This window comes from Pempheris klunzingeri, chromosome 5 (assembly GCF_042242105.1).
Source record: "Pempheris klunzingeri isolate RE-2024b chromosome 5, fPemKlu1.hap1, whole genome shotgun sequence".
Classification (NCBI taxonomy): Eukaryota; Metazoa; Chordata; class Actinopteri; order Acropomatiformes; family Pempheridae; genus Pempheris; species Pempheris klunzingeri.
Window position 1 is genome coordinate 26585523 of NC_092016.1, and position 24724 is coordinate 26610246.

At 40.3% G+C, this 24724-nt stretch overlaps 1 protein-coding gene across 1 annotated transcript in view; it reads right to left on the reverse strand.

The window, feature by feature from the left end:
• Window positions 1-272: 272 nt before the first annotated feature.
• LOC139201027 (NT-3 growth factor receptor-like) overlaps window positions 273-24724 on the reverse strand; it is a 141241-nt gene continuing 116789 nt past the window's right edge. Inside the window, exons 13-16 of the mRNA XM_070830234.1 lie at window positions 22074-22246; window positions 11341-11584; window positions 4736-4894; window positions 273-458 (exon numbers count right to left, since the gene is read on the reverse strand). Of these exons, the coding sequence (XP_070686335.1) occupies window positions 273-458; window positions 4736-4894; window positions 11341-11584; window positions 22074-22246 (762 nt within the window). The remainder of the gene's footprint in view (window positions 459-4735; window positions 4895-11340; window positions 11585-22073; window positions 22247-24724) is intronic.

Sequence of the window (24724 nt, forward strand, 5' to 3'; positions counted from 1 at the left end):
ATGCAATATGATCCAGTTCACTGCAATCCAGTTAAACACACCGCTCCAATTTAGGTAGGTAATTCCAATCCTTAAATGTCAGGCAGTTGGTTGCAAGGTAGTCAGTTCCTAATCCCAATTCACATGGTTCCACCTCAGACTATGCTGTGAGTAAAGGACAAACTTCAGCTCCTAGGCAATTGATTTCCTTCCAATCCGGTGAACTCAATTTTGCTGAGGTGATCATCTAATCCAACCAAGTACAACGCATTCCTTTCCACCCATATCCACTTCTATCCCAGTATGTCCAGATAGACTGGTGTGGCTTTCATCAGAGTAAAAAGCATTTTCTGAATGTCCTTAATGTTGAGGCGCTGTTGTGGCTCTCTCTGCCAGCAGCCTATCATCATATCGTAGACTTCCTTGGGACAGAGCCTGGGGCGCTCCAGTACCCTGCCCTGAGTGATGCACTCTATCACCTGGGAAGACAAAAGAGAGACACGTGGTTAAACAAGCCAAACATATTGCGTTATTCAAGAAAAGCTTTGTTTATGAAGGTATTTAGAATAGAGTTTAAAATCCTTCTCCTCACCTACAAGGTTCTTAATGGTCAGGCTCCATCATATCTTAAAGAACTCATAGTACCGTACTACCCCACTAGAGCACTGTGCTCCCAGACTGCAGGTCTACTGGTGGTTCCCAAAGTCTCCAAAAGTAGTGTAGGAGTCAGAGCCTTCAGCTATCAGGCTCCTCTCCTGTGGAATCTCCTTCCAGTTTGGGTTCGGGGGGCAGACACCCTCTATACATTTAAGAGTAGACTAAAAACCTTCCTTTGTGATAAAGCCTATAGTTTAGGTCTGGCTCAGGCCTTAGACCAGTCCCTAGTTTGGCTGCTATAGGCTCAGACTGCCGTGGGACTCCTATGATGCACAGGGCTCCTCTCTATTCTCTATCCTCCTCTTCCTCTCCATCATTATGTCCCATGTCAGCCAAATGTCTGCCTCTAACTTGGTATCTTCCCCGGAGCCTTTCTGCACTTTCTCATCTCTCAGGTTCCTGTGGATCCTGGTCCTGGTCCTGCTGATGTGGTTCTCTGCTTCATGAATCACGGCTGCGGATCGTCGGCTACTCATCATGTTTTTCAATAATATCATACTGCTAATCTTTTAGTCACACTCCTATTGTTAGTACTATAGTCGCTAGTACGTTGGTTGCTGTTTGTGTTGTCTCTCTCTCTCTCTCTCTCTCTCTCTCTCTCTCTCTCTCTCTCTGTCCAACCTCCACCCAACACGGACCCCTACAGAAGCCGCCCACATTGAGCCTGGGTCTGTTCGAGGTTTCTTCCCGTTAAAGGGGAGTTCTTCCTGCCACTGTTGCTCAATATAATATAACATCTGATGCTGCTCATGTGGGAATTCTTGAATCCTTAATTTTGAATTCCTGAATCGTTGGGTCTCTCTCTAATTAAAGAGTTTGGTCTAGACCTGCTCTTCATGTAAAGCGTCTTGAGATAACGCTGTTGTGAATTGGCGCTATATAAATAAAGATTGATTGATTGATTGATGGAATACATCACTTGTCAAATGCAGCACAAACTGGGTGCATTATGGAGCACCACATGATTTGACGGGCACACATAGTACACCCGTCATACAGACAGAGGAAGGATCAGCTGTAAAGTATAGGTTTTGGAAATGAGTTAATTTCTCCGCCCTCAAAAACTTTAAGTACTGCTCTGCTGGACCCTCACCTCTTAGTAGTTGCATGCATTTGAGGATTTCACTAGTTTAAAAAGCAGAGCATAGTTTTCTGTAATAATGGAGTGACGGTCAATGTTTGGGCAACAGGTACATTTATGATTAGAATATATTTTATCAAGGTTCATCGGTACCATGCTGCATGTTCATATCAGAGTACTCTGCATGCCTGCTGGGCTCTTAACTTAACTTAATAACTTAGAAACGTTTGCCACTTGGTAGGATTGGTAGGATTTTTGCACTGCAAAAATCTTGTTCAAGAGTTCCCACTATGTTCACATCTAGTGGAGCTGCCTTAATTCATAGCTGCCATTAAATTGCAAATCAATATCATGATGTTATTGAGGACAGTACATACACAATCTCTCTTTTGCGTTTTTTATTGATTCATAGAAATAGCCACTCGCTATATTTAGCTTGTGCGTGACATAATAATTGTGTCTAGTACGGTAACATAAGTACAGTATGTAGAACATGTTTAATAAAATGATGACCCATTAAGCCTTGCAACAGTACTTTTTAATACATTATGTCAGTCATATCTGTTGCTCTCTGCTGTCTGTTACATTTTCCTTATGCGCAATACTTTTTGCAAGCACTTTTCCCCTTTGTTTTCCTAGTAGTCATTTAAAGAGCCTCACTGACACTTTCCACATGAAAGTGTTAATAGAAATACAAAAACTATTATGCAGTTGCCATTTTCTGAAATTTTAATTTTTGTTATGATAGTCCAAAATTGCTTTTGCTTTTGATTGTGGATCTCCACAGCTGACTTTTTCAAAGAAAAGGTTTAACTGTCAGCCATTCGTTATTGTTATTTATGAGGTCTGATGTGAAAACTTAACCTTCTCACTCAGTTTATAGGGGCAGTTTGAAAGCAACTACAGCCCAACTACGCTGCATTTTCAACATTTTACAGAAAGGCTGTGAGGATAAACGATTGAAGATGGTGGCTAGAAGCAATACAGGATCTGTACAGAGTGAAGATGACTGTGGCGTGTGACAGACATGCATAAGCATTAACCTAATTAAACAATATTAGTGATGCATAGATACTTAATTGATTAAGTGGATATCAACCATGACCTGCCTGTTCCACATTAAATAAAGTGTCTTTGCCACTGTCATTATAACACCCAGTATTTTTGCGATCAGTTCCACACGTTCCTTTGCTACCTTATATTAGAGATTACTAGTATCAGATTGGGAATTGCTATCAGGAGAGAAAAAAATCCTGATCCTAATGTTCTCAATGTTATTGATCTATTTCAACATGTTTTAAGAATGTTTTCCAATCTGCCCCCTCTTTGATTTTCTGTTTCTGGTGCTCTATTGGTAAATTTTGTTTAATGTACTCAATCAGTACAAGAGAGTCATGACACATTCGCCATTCTGCTACTGCTCACTTTCTATTTTTAATAAAAATACTGGTTTCATTCACAAATTATTTTCAGTTGCTCATACTTTTCTGTATAATTGACCATAGCTTAACAGTGGTCAAAAGGATGGCAAAGTTGAAGCCATTAGTAAATGAAATGATCATGAGTCAAGTAATTTTACTTTTATTTAGGTTGGTAAAATATGTTAGAGGTCTTTCTTTCCCTGCCAATTACACCCCCATCCTGGTGAATGTCTTTAGTAGTGACTGGCCCTTTGATTGTTAACTCCAGTCACATGCCTAGACATTATTCAAATACTGGCTTTTACATTGAAAAATGTCAACCTGGTTTGCATGGACAAACAGGAAATCAACCTGTGTGCTTTTGAAAATTAGACCATGTGTCCAGTTTTATAAGAGCATTTCTTCACTCTAATAGGTTTAAGCAGGTTATGACAGCTGCAGCAATATAGTGCAGTTCTGTAGCTGAACTGAAAATAAGACAAAGAGACATGCTCTTTGCTGAAATCACTGAGGTCAATCCAGTCCTATCATCACGATCATGATGAGTTCAGCTCATGAAATCTATACCACAAAAGTTGCTGTAGATGCATAGAGACAGACCAATGATACAGGGATTCTTCGGGCCACAACACAACACCAAGACATCTGCAACATTTGGTTCCTTCAGTGTGCTGTTCAGTTTTCAGCAGGTGAGGAATGAGCATTTCTCTCATTTCATAGTTTTGCTGCATGCACACGACTCCATCCAATTCTCAAGGTCTCTGCTCCCCAGTGATTCACAAAGATAACAAGATGCAAAACTGAACCCACTGAGATCTCATTCACATTTTCCGACAATACAGCAGGAGCCAGGCTGTGCATAAATATCTAATCAAAACCTATGATGTCTGAGACAAATCTTAAAAATCAGATTTTCCGACGGTGCGTGTCTCATGCTCTAAAGAATAGATGTGTTTGTCAGGTGATCCCTGTGAGATTTATGCATAACTCGAACTCTTAATATTCCCCTTTCCTTGAAATTATGACCTAAAGCACCTTTTTATTTCCCCTGAGCACAACTCGACCATAGTGAATCTGCAGGGAGACTTAGGCTTGTTATTGTTGTTGTTAGGCTTGTTGCCCAATACTTACTGACTATTACTACCAGGTGCTGAGCTGGCTGCCTTTGGAAAAGAAAGAAAGTTTTGGAAAAGAAAGTGCCCAGTCACTGAAATGTCAAGACTCTCCCTACACTCAATCACCAGCTCAGTGATGGAGGGCGTGTCCAGTGTCAGAACGTGCAGAAGCCTTTTGGGGACTAATTGTGTTTTTCAATTCAGTATGGTGGGAAATCCCTTTAAGACCTGAACAATTCCAAAAGAATCCAAGTGCTCAGTCAGTTTCGCATGCAGCTCCAGAGGTCTTAAAGGCAGGGTCTGTAACATTGGAGAATTCAGCAAGAGCAACTACTTTTTTTAGAGGATCCAACCAAAAGTATTCCACCAATTCCCTTCCAGCTTTCCTCCAAAGCCACCGCTGGTGATAATAAAAGTCATATATGACCTAGTGAAGACTTATAGCATACAGAAACTAGTATAGTATATACTTGATAGTGTACCTCATTATTGGCAAGCTGGAACCACGGCTGCTTGCCATAAGTGAAGATTTCCCATAGAATGACGCCAAAGCTCCACACATCACTTTCTGTGGTGAACTTCCTATACATGATGCTCTCTGGGGGCATCCAGCGGATAGGCAGCATGGTGTGACCTCCCACCTGAACACATACACACACAGGAGAAAGAAGTTTTAAAGATGAACGTGAAATTGTGTATGTTGAAATCATACATGTGATGCTTTTTGGAGATAATATAACCAGCAGTGACAGTGACACACGCAGGCACAAGTGTAAATCTAGTGTAAAACTTCCATGTAGGCACACACTCATGCAGAATCATTGTTTTGCAAGTCACAAGCAAATATTACATCGATGGTACACTGGTTCAAAGCTTTTACTGTATTGGCCCAAAAATAAATGTCCTTGATTATAAAGGTGACCCTTTGAAGATAACAAATTCATATCATAATTCAATCAATGATAATAAGTTGAGATGTCTCTTAACATAACAGTCCAGTAGTTAGGAGTTTGATGTCTTGCTCAAGGGCACCTCAGCAGTGTTCAGGAGGTGAACTGGGACCTCTCTAGCTTCCACTCCACACTACATACTGACTGGTCTGAGCTGGACTGGCAGGCCATGTCTCAGTGAGATGAGCTACTACGAAGGCACATAGATGTCCCTGTGAGGCAGCATCTAAGGTTGTCCAGACTAGTAGATTAAATCCAACATTTCAGAGCTTGTGAAAAAAGTCCTCTGTCACAAATGTTATCTTTGGACATCCAATGTACAGTTGATGGGGCGACCTCAGATTCTCGTGAAAAATACACAGCAGTTACAAGTAAACACGTAAAACCATGCAGACAGTTAGTTTCAACAATTTATAGTTGGGGCAAAATGTAACTTGCATGCTTTTACATTATTGCTTGTATTTTTCTTTTTTTTGTATCTTTCTTTTTTTCTTGGCAGATATTGCACGACAAACAGCAGTTTTGTTTTCCACCTGAACTTCGACTGCAGCTAACCCTCATTAACCTTCAAGAAACTTAACCTTAATCAACAGTTTGTATCCTTCTCAAAATACATGGGAACAACTTCTCCTACTATCTACTGTTTTGCCCTTTGGAGCTAAGACTTTTCCCTCTGGCGGGCGTCATGTCGTATATTGGAGATCATCAGCTGCTTCTGATTACAACATACAGTATGACGTTTACCACCCATAGTGTGTGTCATATCTGCTCGGATTTATTCAGGCTGGCACACTCGGGTCAGGGCTGCGACCGCTGCAGTTATGAATGACCGTGAACAGGCCGTACATTTCTGAATGAATTGATCTTTTTTTGCTGTCACAGAACAGTTTCTGTTTCCTTCACACCAATAACTGTATTTAATGTTTAATGTAAAGTTTTAACAAGTCATCAACAAAAGCAGCATCGGGTGCAGGTACATAAAGCATGCAAAAATCCAAGTGCAAGCATTGCTCCTTGGTGGCGCAGGCAGAAGAGAGTCTGTAACTATAACTGTACCCACAACCATAACTGTACATAAGCATACAAAAAGAGCAATGAGGCTGAATATCTGCCATCCATACAATGTCACCTGAAACATAATCACTCACTCTTGTCTGTCATCTCTTCTGATGCCGTTTTGCACAGCAGTAACACACTGTGGTACTAGCTAGCTAGTTAGATGGTCACTACATCACGTCAAGCATTTGCATGAGTGTGTATTTTTGATATATTTCAGATTTATAATCCTTGACTTTTGTAGAACCAAAGTTTTCCTTTTCTCTTACAATGTTTATTATTATATATCAAAGTACCAAAGCAAATTCCATGTATGTAAAAACCTTTCTGATTAAGGATGTGACTACATCCATCTGTGGGCAACTGCTTTTGCATGTGCAACCCGTTCCACGATGATAGACATTTATAAAACAGAACCAAATTCTTACCTTTGCGAGTTTCTGCACTCGCACTACAAGTTCGCATTGACTTTTTAAAAAATTTGGAGACCATTATCTTTTCCTAAGTGCTGTTAGCTTTGTAAACATGACAATAAAATCAGGATATTATAGACAACACAGTTAGAAATGTTGTAAAATATGTTGTGTTGATATACAACAGGAGGCTGGGTTGGTTTTTGACACAGTCTCATGAACTAACATCTGTCTGAGTCAGGCTGTATCATGATCAACAAAATGTCAAGTTTTGGTGCTAATTAGCTTACCTAGCTTAGTAAGTAAGAACTAAAATCAAATGTATGTCAATATAAAACTTAATAATGATAATAATGATCCAACAAAAACCCAAACCTACAGAGTTGTAACATATTAACGTAAGCGGTCAAACTTCTAACAGACATAGTTAGAACTGTAGCAGGCCAGTCACTGTCTGTGGATTCTGTCATTGGGCGAATGTTTCCTTTAATCACACATGACTAATGGTGAGGATATGAGAAGACATCTAACCCAGAATGTCCTCTCTATTATAGAACAGCGTGTAGATCAGACAGTGAGCGAATCATCATTCATTTGCTCTCGTCTGCTCTCTGACTGCTGTGAAATCATACAGCAGCTTGACTAATTTAGTCAAATATGCACCTTCTAATCAAGACTCACATAATGAATGACCTCCAGTGTGCCGCTGACAAAGTGTCCTCCCTGCACTCTTCCTGTCCCATTTTTTCCTCTGCTTGTGCTGTCTGAGCCCCGTCAGCTCTTCCTCCTGTCTGGGACTCGTGGATTTACGCGCTTGGAAAAGCGTTGTTTTTCCTCATTCTGTGTTACCGAAGAGTTGCAGGACTATCCCATAGAAATGATCCCTCAGCTTTACGGTATGACTGCAAGTTTTATTTACCACCAGGATTCAAAAGTGAGTAGATTGAAGTTGCTGACTGTAGAAATTTGAAAATATTACACAATACATGCCAGTATTAGCCAGACAGAGGGGGAATAAGATGATTTTAGATGATTTTGGGAACCTTGATGATAAAGGGAAATCTGATTTGCATTGATGCCATATTTTCGCAACATGTATACCTGATGGACTCTATAAACCGTAAATTCTCCTGACGTTTGGGCGATGCTTGATTTCTATTTCCACAGTGATAATATGCGAACTGAAGGCTTAATTCATGCAGACTTTATTGTGCCCCCCCTCCCCCTTAGTTTGCTTAAATAGATCTTTAACCTGTGATGAGTGCATTTACTCTTATTTTGGCTAAACATAGCTTCAGTCTGATCAATCAGGTATCATGTTAGTATAACCACATGTGGGCACTCTAACAGAAGCGTTCTAAGAGAATATTAGCTGCTCGTCAGCTGCCCTTGATGCCAGAACTCTACTTTTCTTCCTAGAGGAGGATCCTGAGACAGCACTCCTTTGTAATTTTTAAAAGCTCTGCATATTTCATAATTACGTCAGGCTTCACATTTGAAGCTCGGGGTTACTGTTAGCCTTGAGCTGAGAGCTGGCCTGAGGCTTATCAAGACGACCTTCCACAGTACAAACTAATGACACTCCATTGTCCCACCCAACTTCCATTCCTCAGGAACTCCCGAGTTCAACTTGCCAGTTTCAAACTAACAAATACATGAGTTCAAACAGGCATTTAACCTGAAAACGTATAGTCAGGATATCTCAGTCTGTGCTTCTTCAAATGTGTTATTTAAATCTGTCTCTTGTGAGTCCCCAAAAGTACAGTGAAATACTAGATCACTGGAGCACCTTTAAAGTACTTCAGGACTATTCCAGCCCAGATTCTAATGGAGGGAGAGATGGCTCCATCTTTTAAAGATCTTTCTCTGTTTTACACCACTGTAAACTTCATGTATTTTAGTTGTGGACTGTTGGTGAGATCAAGTAAGAAATGTCACCTTGGGCTCTTTACCAAGAACTTGTTTACTACTTTACTACTAAACATAGTCTCAGTAAAGCATCAATATTAAATTCAATGTTCAAAACTTAAGGCTTAAGGTTTGTAGACACACTGCAGCTTTGATTTATCTTTTGTTTTTTTCTTTTTCAATGATTAAGTCTGTGGACTCCAAATGGGAAATGGACAGAGGGGTGGACTCTGTCCGACTCTGACGTCCTGGATGACTCAGATTATTCAGCCATGTAGCTGAACTGCAGTCTGTTCAGTCTGAGCGTCAGACAGAGCTCCCAGAGATCTGTTTGACTACAGGCACACAGTCTGCACAAGGAGCAGAATCATTGTATGAAAATGATATCCTCTGTCAGTTTGGCTGTCTGAGCCCGACTTGGTGACAGCAGATGCATGTTAATCAGACACAGTATAGCTGGGAGCATATGTGTGTCTGTGGAGTGTCTGAAATGGAGGTTGGCTCACCTGCAACATGAACTAAATAAAAAAAAATAGAGATTAACAGAAAATAAGTGTTGTAACCTGCCATTATCAAAGAGTCCAAATCAACAACATGGCAGACTGCTGTTTGCTTCCTGTTTCAACTGACAACAATGGCGATGAAGGTTCCTCAACCTTCATGATGTAATGATTTTTACCCAAACCAAGATGTTTCCCTATGCTTAAAGCAGTTGTAATGCATATTTCTATAATAACAATGTATGAAATGACAATGTTTTGGGTGTCTCTGATAGTGGTGGAGGGCAGCATGGTGGTGCAGTGGTTTGCACTGTTGCCTCACAGCAAGAAGGTTCCAGGTTCAAATCAGGTTTGCGGTTTTTCTATGCTTTCAGCTCCCCTTGGGTTGGTTCAGATTAAAGTTTAATTAAAGTTTTAAAGTTTCTTCTCTATGGCCTGTAGATTACATTGTTGTTCTCCAAGCATGCAGCATTCTCTGCCCAGGTCTATATCGCGGTCATATTCATGTGTTGTGTGTTCTGGAGATGCACAAAATAGATCTTTAATGTACAATAGTGAGGGAGCAATACAAACAAAGGTGGGTGAATGTATAACTCTGTCTGTGAAACTGAACCTCTGGACCAGTTCACTGCTGATAAGGGTTCAAAATGTTTAAAAGTCAGTCAGTGTTTTCTGCTGCGGTCTACCAGGGCACTACTGCTATGCTGGAGCAGCCATTTAAAATGAAAAGAGTGCACAAAAGCTACTTAGGAGGATGAGACTCAATGGAGTCATTGACATTTACTGCCAAATACAAATTATTTCCCACCATGCCAATTATAGTGCTGAGAGAGTCTTCTGCTAATCCTTGTGAGCCACTGTTGCCATCATCTGTGAGACAAACTTCTTCTACATAGTCAGGAAAAACACAACTGATCTTCTTCATTTTCTCCATCTGGGACCCACATGAGAAATTCCACATCTCGTCCGTGGTTCCAGGGCTCATTAAAACATTACAAATCCTTAAAAACAGCTGCAGGCTAAATAATTAAAAAAACTATACAGTGTACACACACACATATATGTATATATACACTGTTGCCCATAAAGTTGGAATAAAATGTTTTTTACCTCTTCTCATGAAATGATTGTGACAATGTGATTTATTCTTGATAAATAAAGTGTATATCTTCTCAACTTTATTGATCAAACTCTTCCAAACATATCACAGTGAAACGTAAACCACAATTAACCTTTGCAAACTGTGGATTCAGGCTTTAACACAATTGGGGGTATTGAACAATTATTCCAACTTTATGGGCAACAGTGCACATATATATATATATATATATATATATATATATATATATATATATATACACACATACACACACATAAAGTGATGGTCACGGTAGCAGTGTCCTCTTCTGAAGCTATTGTGCACAAGTAGGACACATTCTGTTACCTATCCTTGATCTGTCCACTGCTAATCTGAGAACAAAACTGGACAGTACAAAACCAGTTGGTGTGGAGAGGAAATAGATCATCAAAGGCTTACCAAAACCAAAGGCACAAGTACTGAATAATGGAGGAAACATCACACACATTGAAGTCAAGCTGATTATATACCAACAGACACACTTCAAATGTGTCCATCAAAATGAGTTGGATGTTGCAATGGCACCAATGTATTGAAACAGCTGTTTTAAAGAAAGGTGATTTGGGGCTGTTTTGAACTGTTTTTATTTTAAGTCTCAGCTTTAGTGCAATGCCAAAATTTATAGTAAAATATCGAGTATACATATAGCTAACAAACAAAATGAAACAATGTCAGCTGTCAAAAAACCGGCACACAAGCTCAGTGTATACTTGTGTCGCACATTAACAATGTTTTTGAAAGACGAAGATGGAGACGAAGATGATTGTTTTCCAAGAATGGATGGGGTCTCTAACCTGCCAGTTGCTCTTTAAGTTAAAGTTACAGACAACTGGTGTCTTGTTATCTATACACCACCACTTACAGACTGTTTCAGCTTAAAGTTTTTTTAAAAAATGTATAATCAGAACCTAGCAGCTGCTGCATCTAATTACTACATCCAGACTGTGGTGGTCAAAACCTATATGTCCTATCAATACATGGAGATCCTTGTGTATATGAGACATGCATAGTGTATACTATACTTTCATTTTTAGGCTTTTTTTATGTTTTTTCTTCGGTCAGTGAACAGGGAACAAAGAACAAAAGGTGTTTTATGCATGAAACAGACAGGCGTGTTCTTACCCTGTAATAATCTGTGCTGTAAATATCTCTGGACATCCCAAAGTCTCCAATCTTCACCAGAAGGCCATTCCCCACCAGACAGTTCCTGGTCGCCAGATCACGGTGCACAAAGTGTTGAGACGCCAAGTAGATCATCCCAGCAGCGATCTGACTGGCTATGTGAAGCATCTGGGACAGACCCAGCTCTCCATTGGTCTGCAGAGGCTGTCCATCCACCAGGATCATGGCGTCTGGCCCGTGGGCTCTGAGGAGGAAGATACACAGTCAGTTAAGGGAGGAGATATCTCAGATCAAAGACATCAGTCAGTGTAATGGAGCGTGATGTTGCGTTGTCCATCAACTCCACACAGTGTGTATCGCACATGATGGCTAAATACTTATAATAACCAATTTTATGATTTTTTTTCTTTCTTTCAGTCAGTTCAGACTTGGATTTTAGGTCATTTTAGCACAGCTGCTAAATCAACTTGTCGACCCTTAACCCTAGAACACTAACCTAACAGTTAGTAACGCCATCACTAACGTCGGGTATATTTTACCTGATATAATATACCTGATAAAAAAATACTTCTCATCAAAATATATTAAAGTACAACAATACATGGCAAATTGATGTACTGTTCTTTTATTTTCCCCTATATGTCTCATAAAATGAGAAAAAGGTACCATGGGGGGACCCTATAAAAAGGCTCTAAAATTAGTGAAAGATTAGGGAATCGTTAACGAAAAATTCCTTAAAAAAAAGAAATGACACAATGAAACCATTACCATGAAATCATGTGACCACAATCGCGTGGGTGAAAATCACCCGACGTTAGTGTTCTAGGGTTAAAACTTATGACAGGTCATCCATGGGAGTAAACATTTAATAACCTTGACTTGGTCATCATCACACTACCCCATAGTGGTAATGCACTTGCACAATTGGCAACAATGTCTGTCTGTTCATTTCAAAAATGTGTAAATTTCTGAGGCACAGGAACAAAACCCCTTATTCACAATCCATCTCTGGATTTAATTTCTCCTTAAAGCAGCTGACAATTTCAAGCAGCTGACTGATCAGTCCTTGAATGTCACAAAAACAGCACGAAGACTTTAGAAAAAGGTCCAACAAACAGACCAACTAAACAGGTTGTGGTAGCTGAAGGATACACTCATCAGTTCATACGCGAAGGTCATTGGTGAAGGACGATTAATTCAATATTTATGGCTTGGTGACACACTTTTTCATATTTTTGCTCAGGTTTGTGAGCATGATTTTTCTGTGTCATTTGCTGTTGTGTTGGTTTTCCAATGTCAGTGTCAGTGGATGTCTTTATCAGACACATTTATCTTATGTGGATGTGTTAATAAACCAATATTTATTTATAATTCAAAATAATTTATCAGACTTCTTCAACTCTTAAATACTGATAATGGTATTGCCCTCATCTTGTGTGTGTGTGTGTGTGTGTGTGTGTCCTGATATTGGCCCGCTGCATTTGCACACAGCCACAAAATGTCCACTATATGATGATTTATCAGAAAATAACCCTCTCAGCACAATTCAGTGTCAATGACTCAGAGCTGTGACTCAGCATTTGTGTGTGCGTGCGTGTGTGTACGTGTGTGTGCATGTGTGTGCGTGTGTGTACATGTGTGTGCATGTGTGTGTACGTGTGTGTGCATGTGTGTGCGTACGTATGCGTGTGTGTGTGTTTTCAGCTTCAGTAACTTTTAAGTCTGTGGAGGAAGTGATGCCAGTGGCAGCTCTCTCTCTCTCTCTCTCTCTCACTCTCTCTGTGTATGTGTATGTGTGTGTGTGTGTGTGTGTGTGTGTGTGTGTGAGCATGGTACTTTGGAGGGCAATGGGTGCCGGCTAAATTAGCAGTATGTCCTGAAAGAATTGATGGCAGCGCTTTAATGGAAACACAATTACTGAGCTCAAATTAGCATCCAAGGCACAGAGAGACTCACTGGTACACTGTCCCATACAAGCACACACACACACACACACACACACACACACACACACACACACACACACACACACAGTCATACGTAAGCCCTGGCAGACTTCACTTCCTGGCGGCAGGCTAAGTACCAATGTTCTATTCTGCAGGGCAAAGCATCCTGGGAGCAAATAACATCTAATCACAGCAGACATAATGCAGCTCATTAGCTTACCAACTGCAATTTACAATTTAGGCATTTAGCTTGTGCTCTCATCCAGAGCAGCTCGTGGTGACTGAGCAGGTAGAGCTTCACAGCCCGACTCAGGCTGGGACCTTCTTGTCGAGAGATAAGTGAGGTGAGGAAACAAAAACAAAGTTTCATGTAATGGCTCCCAAGTTTCCAGCTCATACATTGTAAAGTGACTGTGTGCTCAGTCATGCACTCCTTATATTTGGGAATGGCTCCTTAAGTATCATTTTCGCCCAGTGCATTCATTAGTGGGACACTTCATTACAGGCAACAATCCATCACTTATTACTTTGCAATTAAAGTCACGTTTTCAATGACTATTCACTTGTGCTTCAGACCACACACTTCTCATGATACACGCCTTGCTGCTCACTTATCAATCAAAACTGAAATGAACAATTAAACTCTCTTTATGTACGGACTGATGTATGTACAGTATATATTTCATATATTTATACTTTGAGGACAAAATAAGCCACTCACAAATGCTATCCATTTCATGTGATTGGAGGTTTTTTCCTGTCATGACTATGGGGGACATTATGGGGAGTGATAATGAGTGTGCGACTGACATGTGACATCTATACACATTTATTACACATTCATCCTCAGTGGGCATGGCAGACTGATTCAGTGAGTGTGGGACATTTGTGTACAGCCACAGTTCCTGTAATAACCACTAGTTGCTGTCTCCAAGTAAACCCTGAATTCTCTGTGTGAGGAGCCACCACGAAAAAGTAATCAAATGCTTCAATTAAAATTCTTTGATTAAGACGGTACTTCAAGAGAATGCTTTTGATAGTGTGTTTGCAACACCTATCCCAGCCTGTCAGAAACAGTCGTGCATCACATTTGTTACGAAACATCGTGTGATGAATTTGCTCGTGTAAGAGGCCAACTCGTCTGTTGTGTAACTCCCTGCAATCTTTGTCTCTGCTAACACATCCATGACAAGTCCGTCCACTGCTTCCACCTTTGTTTCACCTCAGTGTGTGGGATGAGCGTGCTGGAAAAGCTGACAGCTCACTTTCCTGTGTGTTTGGAGCACAGATCCAGCAGAAGAGTGTGAACTAACTGCCTCTCCTCAGAGGAGCGGAGCTAATGTCTCTCTTCTGACTCTCTGTGTGTCTGACAGCTTTGTTCTGTCAGGCAGCCTCATCTGTCAGTCACAGTGCAGCTCTCTCACACACACACACACACACACACACACACACACACACACACACACACACACACACACACCATCACTGTACTGAGGCGGGGCACCATCACAGACACTGCAGGACGGTCAAGCATCTCTTAGATGATGTTGATGATGATGCTGACAATTCCCAGAGCAGTTTCATATACTGTTTATTGACCTGGATCAGGTTACATTGGAACTTTTATAGTTCAGAAGGAAAAGTCACATGGAAATTTGATGATTTAACTATAAAGCCTGATTATGAGTATGATGTCAGTTAAAATGACAAAGAAAGGCCATCTAATAATCAATACCTCCATGTGAAAAGCAAACGGGGTGTTAAACAGGCCACGCTGTGGACGGCTACTGGGGATGAAATAAGGTCTAATAAAGTGAGCAGATTAACAGATGGCAAATTAAACTGCTTCATTTAATGAAACAATATTGTATCTCTTTCGTTCAAACACAAATTGAATTTCACAGTCTTATTTAATCAAAAGACATTTGAGTCTCTCCAGCACAAATGATGATGAGATTATGAGGCTCTCTAACAGCAGCTTTGTTTCAAAGAAGACACTGTGATGCAGTTGGCCTCTTGGGTTATCACATAACTTAGGTTCAAATACAAATGATATTGAAGATGGGAGCACAAAAGAGCAACAAGATTGTGAAAGGTTCTTCCTCAGGGGACATTTGGTGAAAAATGTGTGGAAATCAGTTATTCTACATACAATGATGATAATAATTCAGCCAATGGTGGTGGTGGACAGACATTTTCATCTCCACACAGTGCAAGTTATTGTGGTAATGTGGTCATCAGATCCTGGGTGACATGTGGGTGAGACATGAAACCTGTAGAAACTTAATGGATGCACATATTTCCATAAAGAGCTCACTGTATGCTTTGAGTATGAAAATGATATGGATCCTACCCTAAAAGCACAGTCACCAGATCTCAACCCAGCAGGACTACTATGTGAATGTGTTAGACATCATAACACGAAATGAGGAAAGGTCTTTTGGAAGAAGGCTGCTCGTCTCTCTTCGTTCCTCACACCTGGAGAATCTACTGGAGCTGTTGTGGGGCCTCGTAGTGGAACAACACCTTACTAAAACACTGCATCTCCGTTTGCTCTTTTGTTTGTTGCCCGTCTCGAGGTACGAGTGGGACTTGATGCCAGTGTTGGTGTTGGAAATATATGCATTATGCAATATATGCACACTCTGTTGTGATATTGGGCTATACAAAATAAATTGAATTGAATTGAATTGAATATAATACATATTTAATTAGCATTTCCTATCCTCTGCTGCTCATGCTGACCTTCATCACCCAAGGACAGCTTTGTATGCCCATGCACTACTGAAACATTTTATACTTAGAATATATCAAGATGCAAGCTCATGAGGGGTCTGAGGAGTTCGTCCTCTGGGAAGCATGAATGAATGTCAATCAATAAAAGTAATGCTATTCTACCTGTCTTTTAGATTCTGATATGTCTTCCATGTGGGGTGAAAGTTGGACCTGACAGTGGTCCCAGAGGAAAATGAACATCAATGAATATCCACAGTAGATCTGATGAAAATTCGCTATCCTTTAATGTCTTTAGGAGGCTTTCTAATGGACCTAACTGTAGGTGGAGGGGAACCTGTAACCCAGTGTTGCCACCACATCTTTGAACACACACCGATTTACAAACAATTTTCTTTGTCTCAGCCATCACTCACCATGTAGCTGCTAAAGCAGTTGCACACTGTAAGAGCCAGCACAGCTACAATTTTACTTAAGGCTGACTGAACTTTACATAATGCTCTGGGTGGCACAGTTCCCAGTGTCACTCTATTAGACAGGCTCATTCATCAATCACTGGACAACACACTTCTATGGCACATGACACAGCTCTAACAAGGTTCTCACAGTAAGGCACATTGACTATGGTGACAATATTTGATGCTGGAGCAGAGTCTGCCATTTATATTTATGACTTTCTAACAGGCAGTGCACTAAAAACATTTTTCATACAGAGCCAGGCAGGAGTGTGCGGGGGTTTCACCTGTTATAGATGGAAAGTAGGGGCATGAAGGAAGAAGGAATGTTCCATAACAAGCAGGAGGTCGTAGTCTGGTGACAAGGTTCAAATTAAGGCATCAACCTGCAGTGGTTCACTGAGACAGGCCCATCCATCACTCAGTGTCTACATGTTAACACACTACTCTCTGTGCCACACACTGGCCTGGCAGCGCAAGGCCAACCTCCACAGTCTGTTTCTACTTCATTGTACTAATGAAGGAAAGTTAAATTGGACCTTGTTTGCACTGTTTGGATCACTGGTGAAGCCAAATGAAGGTCTGAAATATCATATCAAGGAAATTATGTCAAAAAGTTAAGTCAGATGACAAGTGAGTAGGAACAAACTCCTGCATACTAAGACTCAATACCATAAACATAAAGTGTAAGGAAGTATTTAATTTAATTTAATAGTAGAAGTAAAGTACATTTATTCAAGTACTATATTTAAGCTACATATGTACTACATATGTATAAATTGAACAAACAGAGCTGAACAAAGTGGAGGACAAGATTGTATGATATATTGTTATAAAACTACCAAACAGTTTACGATGATTTGCTTTACTTCCACCACCTATAAAATGCTGCATACACAGACATACATTGTAATCCAATAATGTAATATTACTAGGGGTCATTCTACTGAATAGATAGTAGGCTATATAATATGTTTGATACATCTTGTAGTTAATATGTTTGTATTTGTGCTGAAATTTAAACTCTTAAATTCAGGACCTTTCCTTAACGTGGAGTGTTGAGGTTGAGGTTGCTTGAGGGTTTGTTAGATGGACTTAAATATCTTGATACATATTCCATCACAACACTGATAGAAGCCATTCTACCGGCAGAATTAGTACTGGACTCTATTGATAATGGAACCGTATTGGTACCACTGCATCTTGATCCTTCTGTTCCTAACAATTGTAGGCCAATCTTTAAACCTCCATTTTTATCGAAAGTTTTAGAAAAAGTGGTTTCAACAAGTTTTAGCTTTCATGTGTCAAAATTATATACACTGTGGCCCATAAAGTTGGAATAAAATGTTTTTTTCCTCTTTTCATGAAATGTGATTTATTCTTGATAAATAAAGTGTATATCTTCTCAACTTTATTGATCAAACTCTTCCAAACATATCACAGTGAAACGTAAACCACAATTAATCTTTGCAAACTGTGGATTCAGGCTTTATCAAAATTGGGGGTATTGAACAATTATTCCAACTTTATGGGCAACAGTGTATTTGAAAAATTTCAATCAGGTTTTAGAGCTTTAGCCAGCACAGAAACTGTCAAGGTAACCAATGGTCTTCTTTTAGCCGCTGACAGGGGCAAGAGCGCAATTTAATTCTTTTAGATTCAAGTGCAGCCTTTGGCACAGTAGGTCATACCATTTTATTTGAATGTCTTAAATCCTGGGTTAGTATCAAGGACACTGCACTTAGTTGGTTTTATTCTTACCTCTTAAACAGAACCTACTTGGTCACAATAGGTAAGTACTCTTCTTCTAAAACATGTATTACCTGCGGTGTACTGCAAGGCTCAATTCTAGGTCTAATTTCATTTTCCATCTACATGCTCCCAGTTGGTTGAATCATCCAACATCATAATGTCTTATTTCATTGCTATGCAGACAACACATAGATATACACTGTATTTTGACCTTATCATCATTTTCATGCATATGTTCCAACTCCAACCTATATAAACTTGAATGCTAATTGGATTTAAGCATTATCAGGTGATGTGTATATATGTAATGAGGGAGGGTGTGGCCTAAAGTGATCAACACCATATATCAAGGTGTGCATAATTATTATATTACTATAATTATTATTAAAGACTTGAGAAGAATTAAACGTGAAGCTACCAGGAACCCATTAACCTCCAGTGCTGCCATATTCCAGAAATCAACCTGCCTGGAGTGTCCAGAAGGACAAGGTGTTGGGTGCTCTGAGACATGGCCCAGCTAAGGAAGGCTGAAACACGTCCACCACTCAACAAGACTCATAAGCCACTGTGTGGCTAGTCAGCAAAGGCTTTAAAGATGAAGTAAATAATGACATGGCCCCCTTCCTCACCTGACCTAAACCCTATTGAGAACTTATGGGCCCTTCTTAAACGTGAGATTTAAAGTGAGGGAAGACAATACACCTCTTTGAACAGCATTTGGGAGGCTGTGGTTGGTGCTGCATGAAAAGTTGATCATCAACAGATGAAGAAACTAACGGACTCCATGGATGGAAGACTCATGACAGTGATTGAAAAGAAGGGTGGTTATACTGGTCACTGAATATTTGTTGAAATGTCAGAAGTCTTTATTTGTACATTTCGGGTTGTTTATTTATTATTCTTATTCTAATAAATGAAAATAAGCAAGTGAGCTGGGGAAATTTTTAGTTTTTCATTTAGTTGCATAATGATTCTGCACACTAATGGTTGCCTGATAATTGTGCACACATAGATATTCTCCTGAGGAAGCAAAAACTCACTTTTTTGTTAAATACTCAGGTTTGAGGTTTATTAACATTTTGGATTGACTGAGAGCACTGTATCTCTTCAAAAATAAAATGAATCCTCAGGAATACAACTTGCCTAATAAAATATAGTAAATAAAGTTTGCACGCAGTGTACCTTCCCATGAGGCCTGGCGATAGAAAAAGCCTTGCTGCTGTTAGTGTTTGTTAGTGTCTCAGCAATGTCAACTGTTGGATAGCTCATAACTTTCTCCATCTTAACAACTCAAATCTTATTGTTCAGTCCTCCAAACCCCACCGGTTTGATTGAAAATGACAAACTTTCTATTCTTTACTATTCGAATCTGATCTAAGCTTCCAACTACAAATCAATAAAATTGTCCAGTCCTGTTTTCTCCAAAAAAAAAAGCTCCATTACCAAAATCAAACCAATGCTTTCATACTCTATATAAGTCTATATACCTTACAAATCACTTTTTTTTTTACTGAACATGCTTAAAGCTACATTGAAGAAATGTTGACCCCAGATGAGCCATTCATTTTTTTATTTTTCATTTTAGTCTTTATTGCTTTTATTATTGTTCTTATTTTTACATGTAGGTATTTATATTTGCACATTTTAATGTTCTAATGTCTTCCAGCTCTCTCAGAATCAGAATCAGAATTACTTTAATAATCCCCAGGGGGAAATTGCTTTTTGTTACACACAGCTCCAAAAGAATAAGAATACACTTCAAACACAAAGTAAAATATAAATATATAAAAGTATGAATAAAAAAAAAAGATGTATTAAAAATTATTATTACAAATTATTACACAGAGGTAAATCCACTCTCTCCTGCCTCTGTCTTTTCCTAATTTACTCTTGTTCTAAATTCATTGTAATCCTTGCTTTTGTTTGGCCTCACTGTGCGCCTCTCTGGTGTTCTTGTATCCTGTTTTGCTTTGTCTGTCAAAGCACAACACAAACTCTGGTATACAAAGAAAGTTCTCTCAATTCTCTCCGTCAGCTTCATGAGGTCGTCACCTGGATGGTTTTCAATTAACACGTGTGCCTTGTCAAGAGTTGATTTGTAGAATATCTTGCCTTCTTATTGTGTTTGAGACCATCAGTTGTGTTGTGCAGAGGTAGAGTTCTATACAGAGAACAGTCCTATTTCACTACTGGTCTAATCCATATTATGGTAAGAACCACTGAAGTAAGTAAAGAGAAACAGTCCATCATTACTTTAAGACCTGAAGGTCAGTCAGTCTGGAAAATTTGAAGAACTTTGAATGTTTCCTCAAGTACAGTCACTAAAACATCAAATGTTACAATGAAACTTGCTCTCATGAGGACCCCCCAGGAAAGGAAAACCAAGAGTTAGCTCTGCTGCAGAGGATAAATTCATCAGATTTACCAGACCCTCAGATAACAGCCACATAAATGCTTCACAGAGATCAACATCAGCTGTTCAGAGGAGACTGTATGAATCAGACCTTCATGGTCAAACTACTGAGGAAGAACAAGGAGGAGAGCGCTGCTTGGGCCAAGAAACACAAGGAATGGACATTAGACCAGTGGAAATCAGTACTGTGGTCTGATCAGTCCAAATTAGAGGCTTTTGGTAATGCAGGCTTTAATATGTTTTACAAGACATAAGCGCAGAAACTCAGAGGAGGTGCATCTTTTTTTCAGCAATGTGTCATATAATGTAACATAAGGGAGTTGCTGACCTCTGCTGCAGTTCAGTGTGCGGTTGTAAGAGGTGGTCTGTTACACTGAGTTGGTGTGTTTTCAGTATTGCCTTGTACCGTAATATTATCATGGTAAATTATTGTGTTTGTGCAAGTCGCACAAAGCAAAGTTTTCCTAGCAGGAACAGGAAAACTGCTGGCTGTGGTGTCTGGGTGCGTTTAGTGAAGGTGAAGAGTTTCACTGCTTCATCCGTTATGAAAAACACGATCATTTGTGCCACTCATTTTAGACCGAAGAATTATCTTCCCATCGATATGATGGGGTTCAGGATAGGATTTGGAAGCCAAGACCATGTAAGACGGAACGCTGACGCTGTTCCTTCAGTGCTCACAGCAGCTTTATATTGGAGCAGCAGCTTCTAGTTCTGCTGCCACAGCGGGCAGTAGTCACCAATCAGAGACTCAGTTCAAGCAAAATGTGCTCTGCGCACCGCAAGTCTGGTTTTCTAACTTTTACAAACTTCTAAATTTGTCAGTACAATGATTTCAGTAAAGATAAGCAATGCGGGACACGTAATTGTAGTCAGGCAGTGATATCTAACTCTTTCTGTCTGTGTCTCTTCCTCTCTACCTGCTTCGTATCCTGTCTGTCTGTTTGTTTGATCATCTGGATTTCTACCCTGAGCCTGATCTCTAACTTTTTTCTCTACCTGACATCTTGAACCTCTGCATGGTTGCCTGGATTTATGGTTTTTGACTTCTACAACTGACTGTACTATTCTCTTCCATTACCCTTTAGTAAAGCCATTGTGTTGCCTTGCTCCAGCCTGTGTCTGGTGATTCTATGTTTGAGTCTTCAGAACTGTGACAGAGAAGGTCACAGTTCACAGAATTTTTGACTGGTAGTGTATGTGCAAGGTACATAACAATTGGGCAAACCTTGGTTTTCACAATGGAAATGGAAAATTTCATGCATGAAATTTTGTATAGGGACAGGAGAAAAACTAGATTGCTTTGGATGGTGGCACTTTCTACTCTCAAAGTCCACGGCCTCTGGTGACAACAGGCTGTCCCTGTTGACGCTGACAGGAGATTAACTCACACCACACCTCCCCCGCCACCTGATGTTTGTCTGTTGAAATCACCTGAGAAACTTGTTGAGATCGCCATGCTTCATGTACTCAAAGACCATGATGAGAGGGTCTCCGTCCACACAGACTCCGTAGAACTTCACAATGTGCTCGTGCTGGAGGTTGGTCAGCAACTCAGCCTCACGCTGGAAATCCTTCCTGGCTGCGAGAGTGGGGTCCTTCAGAGTCTGAGGCAAAGAGAGAGCATGTTGTAGTGGATGACATGACCAAATCATGGGCTACATTTGCAGTAGCTATGGAAACATCCCTCCCTTGTGTATCTGTATTTTTACATTCCAGTTCTCTCACTTTGATCCCAACAGTAGCAGCACATCTGCAGTAAAAATGGAAACTGGTTTATTATTGAAGCACTAATAGTTCTGTCTGTGAAGATTCTCAGTCATCCAGGTCATAGTCATTCCTTAGGAGTTGAGCAAAAGTCAACTGGACTTATTGAAGGTACTTGAAGACGTTTTGCCTCGCATCCAAGAGGCTTCTTCGCTTCTAACTGACGGGTAGGGAGGTCAGGCATATAAACACTGTTAGAGTCGTTGGGCCCTGGGCGGGTCCTATGGGGGTCGTTAAGTCGCATGAGTCATGGTGTGAATGGGCTTGAGCTGCCTGGGGAGGGTGCTCAGGACAGCATTATATGTGGCCAATAGATGGTGTCGTAGGTCACCTCTGTTTAGCGAAGGACGCTCTGGTTTGACTGCTCTTTCGAACCATTTGTTGGAGAAGACAAATGGTTTGAAAGAGGAGTCACAGAAGCCATCTTTGTCAAACTGGAGCGACCTTCGCTAAACAGAGGAGGTGGCCTATGACACCATCTATCGGCCACATACAATGCTGCCCTGAGCAACATCCATTCACACGTTGAATTATGTGACCCTAACGACTCACATGATAGCCTGGTGTGTTAACGAACCATTGTTACACAGGGATGACTCAACACCCATTCACACCATGACTCATGCGACTTAACGACTCACATGACGACCGGGTAGCGACCCACATAGGACCTGCCCAGGGCCTAACGACCCTAACAGTGTTTATATGCCTGACCTCCTCACCAGTCAGTTAGAAATGAAGAAGCCTCTTGGATGGGAGGCGAAACGTCTTCAAGTACCTTCAAAAAGTCCAGTTGACTTTTGCTCAACTCCTAAGGAATAATAGTTCTCTGTCTTTTTCTTTTGGGCCACGCTAAAACTGCAACTAAGACAACAAACAGCAGCCTGAACAATGATACATTGAGACAAATTGAAAACTCTGGACCCTGTTCCACTCATCACATCACATGGAGCTTCATGTGGTCGTGTTTGAGCATGCCCTGTTCTTATGAGTGCACACATGTGACACAGCAGACAGCTAGATTGCACAACTACCTGGGTGTACACATGTACATCCACTGGATGTACAGCATTCATGTTGGTTGCACGAGATATCTGTCTGGCGTCACAAAAGTAAGGTGTAAAACCATCTGAACAACATTTTGCTGCCAGGTCAAACTACAGCAGTAGAGGGCAATGATGTTATAATGGAAAATGTAAAGGTAAAAAAAACATGTATCCACTGAATGATCTGTATGGGTGAGGGAGTGGTGTGAATGATAAAAAATCATTTATTTGGCTTACTTTTGGTTCATAAATATGATTCAGCTATGTCAAGTTCTTCCTCTGGTGTTTTGTCAGTTGGACTGGAGGAGGGTCGGCCCTGATTTACATGTAGCCAGTAAAACAAAGACGGACTATAAACAGATTTGTCTTAAATCACGTCTGGATACACGCACATAGAAAAAACTTATATACGTGTATTAATATATGGGAGTTGTGCTGTAAGTGTTCTGACATTTGAGAATTTCATTCATTGACATTTGATAAATGTAAATTTTACAATTCCAGACCATTACTAAATACTCAGGACCAAAGAGGGAACACCATAATCTGGGCTCAAATATAAGAGACGTGGCATTTTAAAAAAGCAGCTAATGCCCGTCCCTTGTTTTCAGTCACCGAGGCACTCCTGAGCAACACAATTAGCACCCAGTGGCTTTAGTGTTGTTGCTCATTGGATAGTGTTCAGACTGGGGGCGTATGGTTCAGTGTGATGTGGGCACATATGTATGTATTGGTACTGAAGGGGCTCAGGTGTGGTCCTGTGATCTTGGTGTGGAACTGGCCTTCTAATAACCTTCTCGACCATCCTACCTTTATACATGTTTTATATGTATTAAATGGGGTGTACTTTAATGGCAGTACATAGTATATACAGGACAGGACTGGCACCAGAGGGAAAACGCAAAGGTGTATAGTGGTGCCTTGTTGTCCTTCATTTTCTCCTGTCTCCCTCCACTTGTATTCATACCCTTCATTTCTTTTCCTCCTTAGTTATCCTCCTCATTACCACTACAGTTTGATCTGCTTCAAAACATAAGATGAATGTCCAGGATCAGAGTAGTGTTAGAAAAATACAGGACAGCAAACATATTCTTCTCCAGTGAATGACAAAAATGGGTTGAAACGCTCAGACTACTATTAATAGCTTTAATAGCAGATCTGATACCATGGTTACCTTTCTGGTTTATCTCCCTCTTTCTGTCTCGGAGCTCCTGTTTTCCCTCATTTCGGTCCTTGTTACTACTGAGAGGTCTGATGATATTGATATGTTGA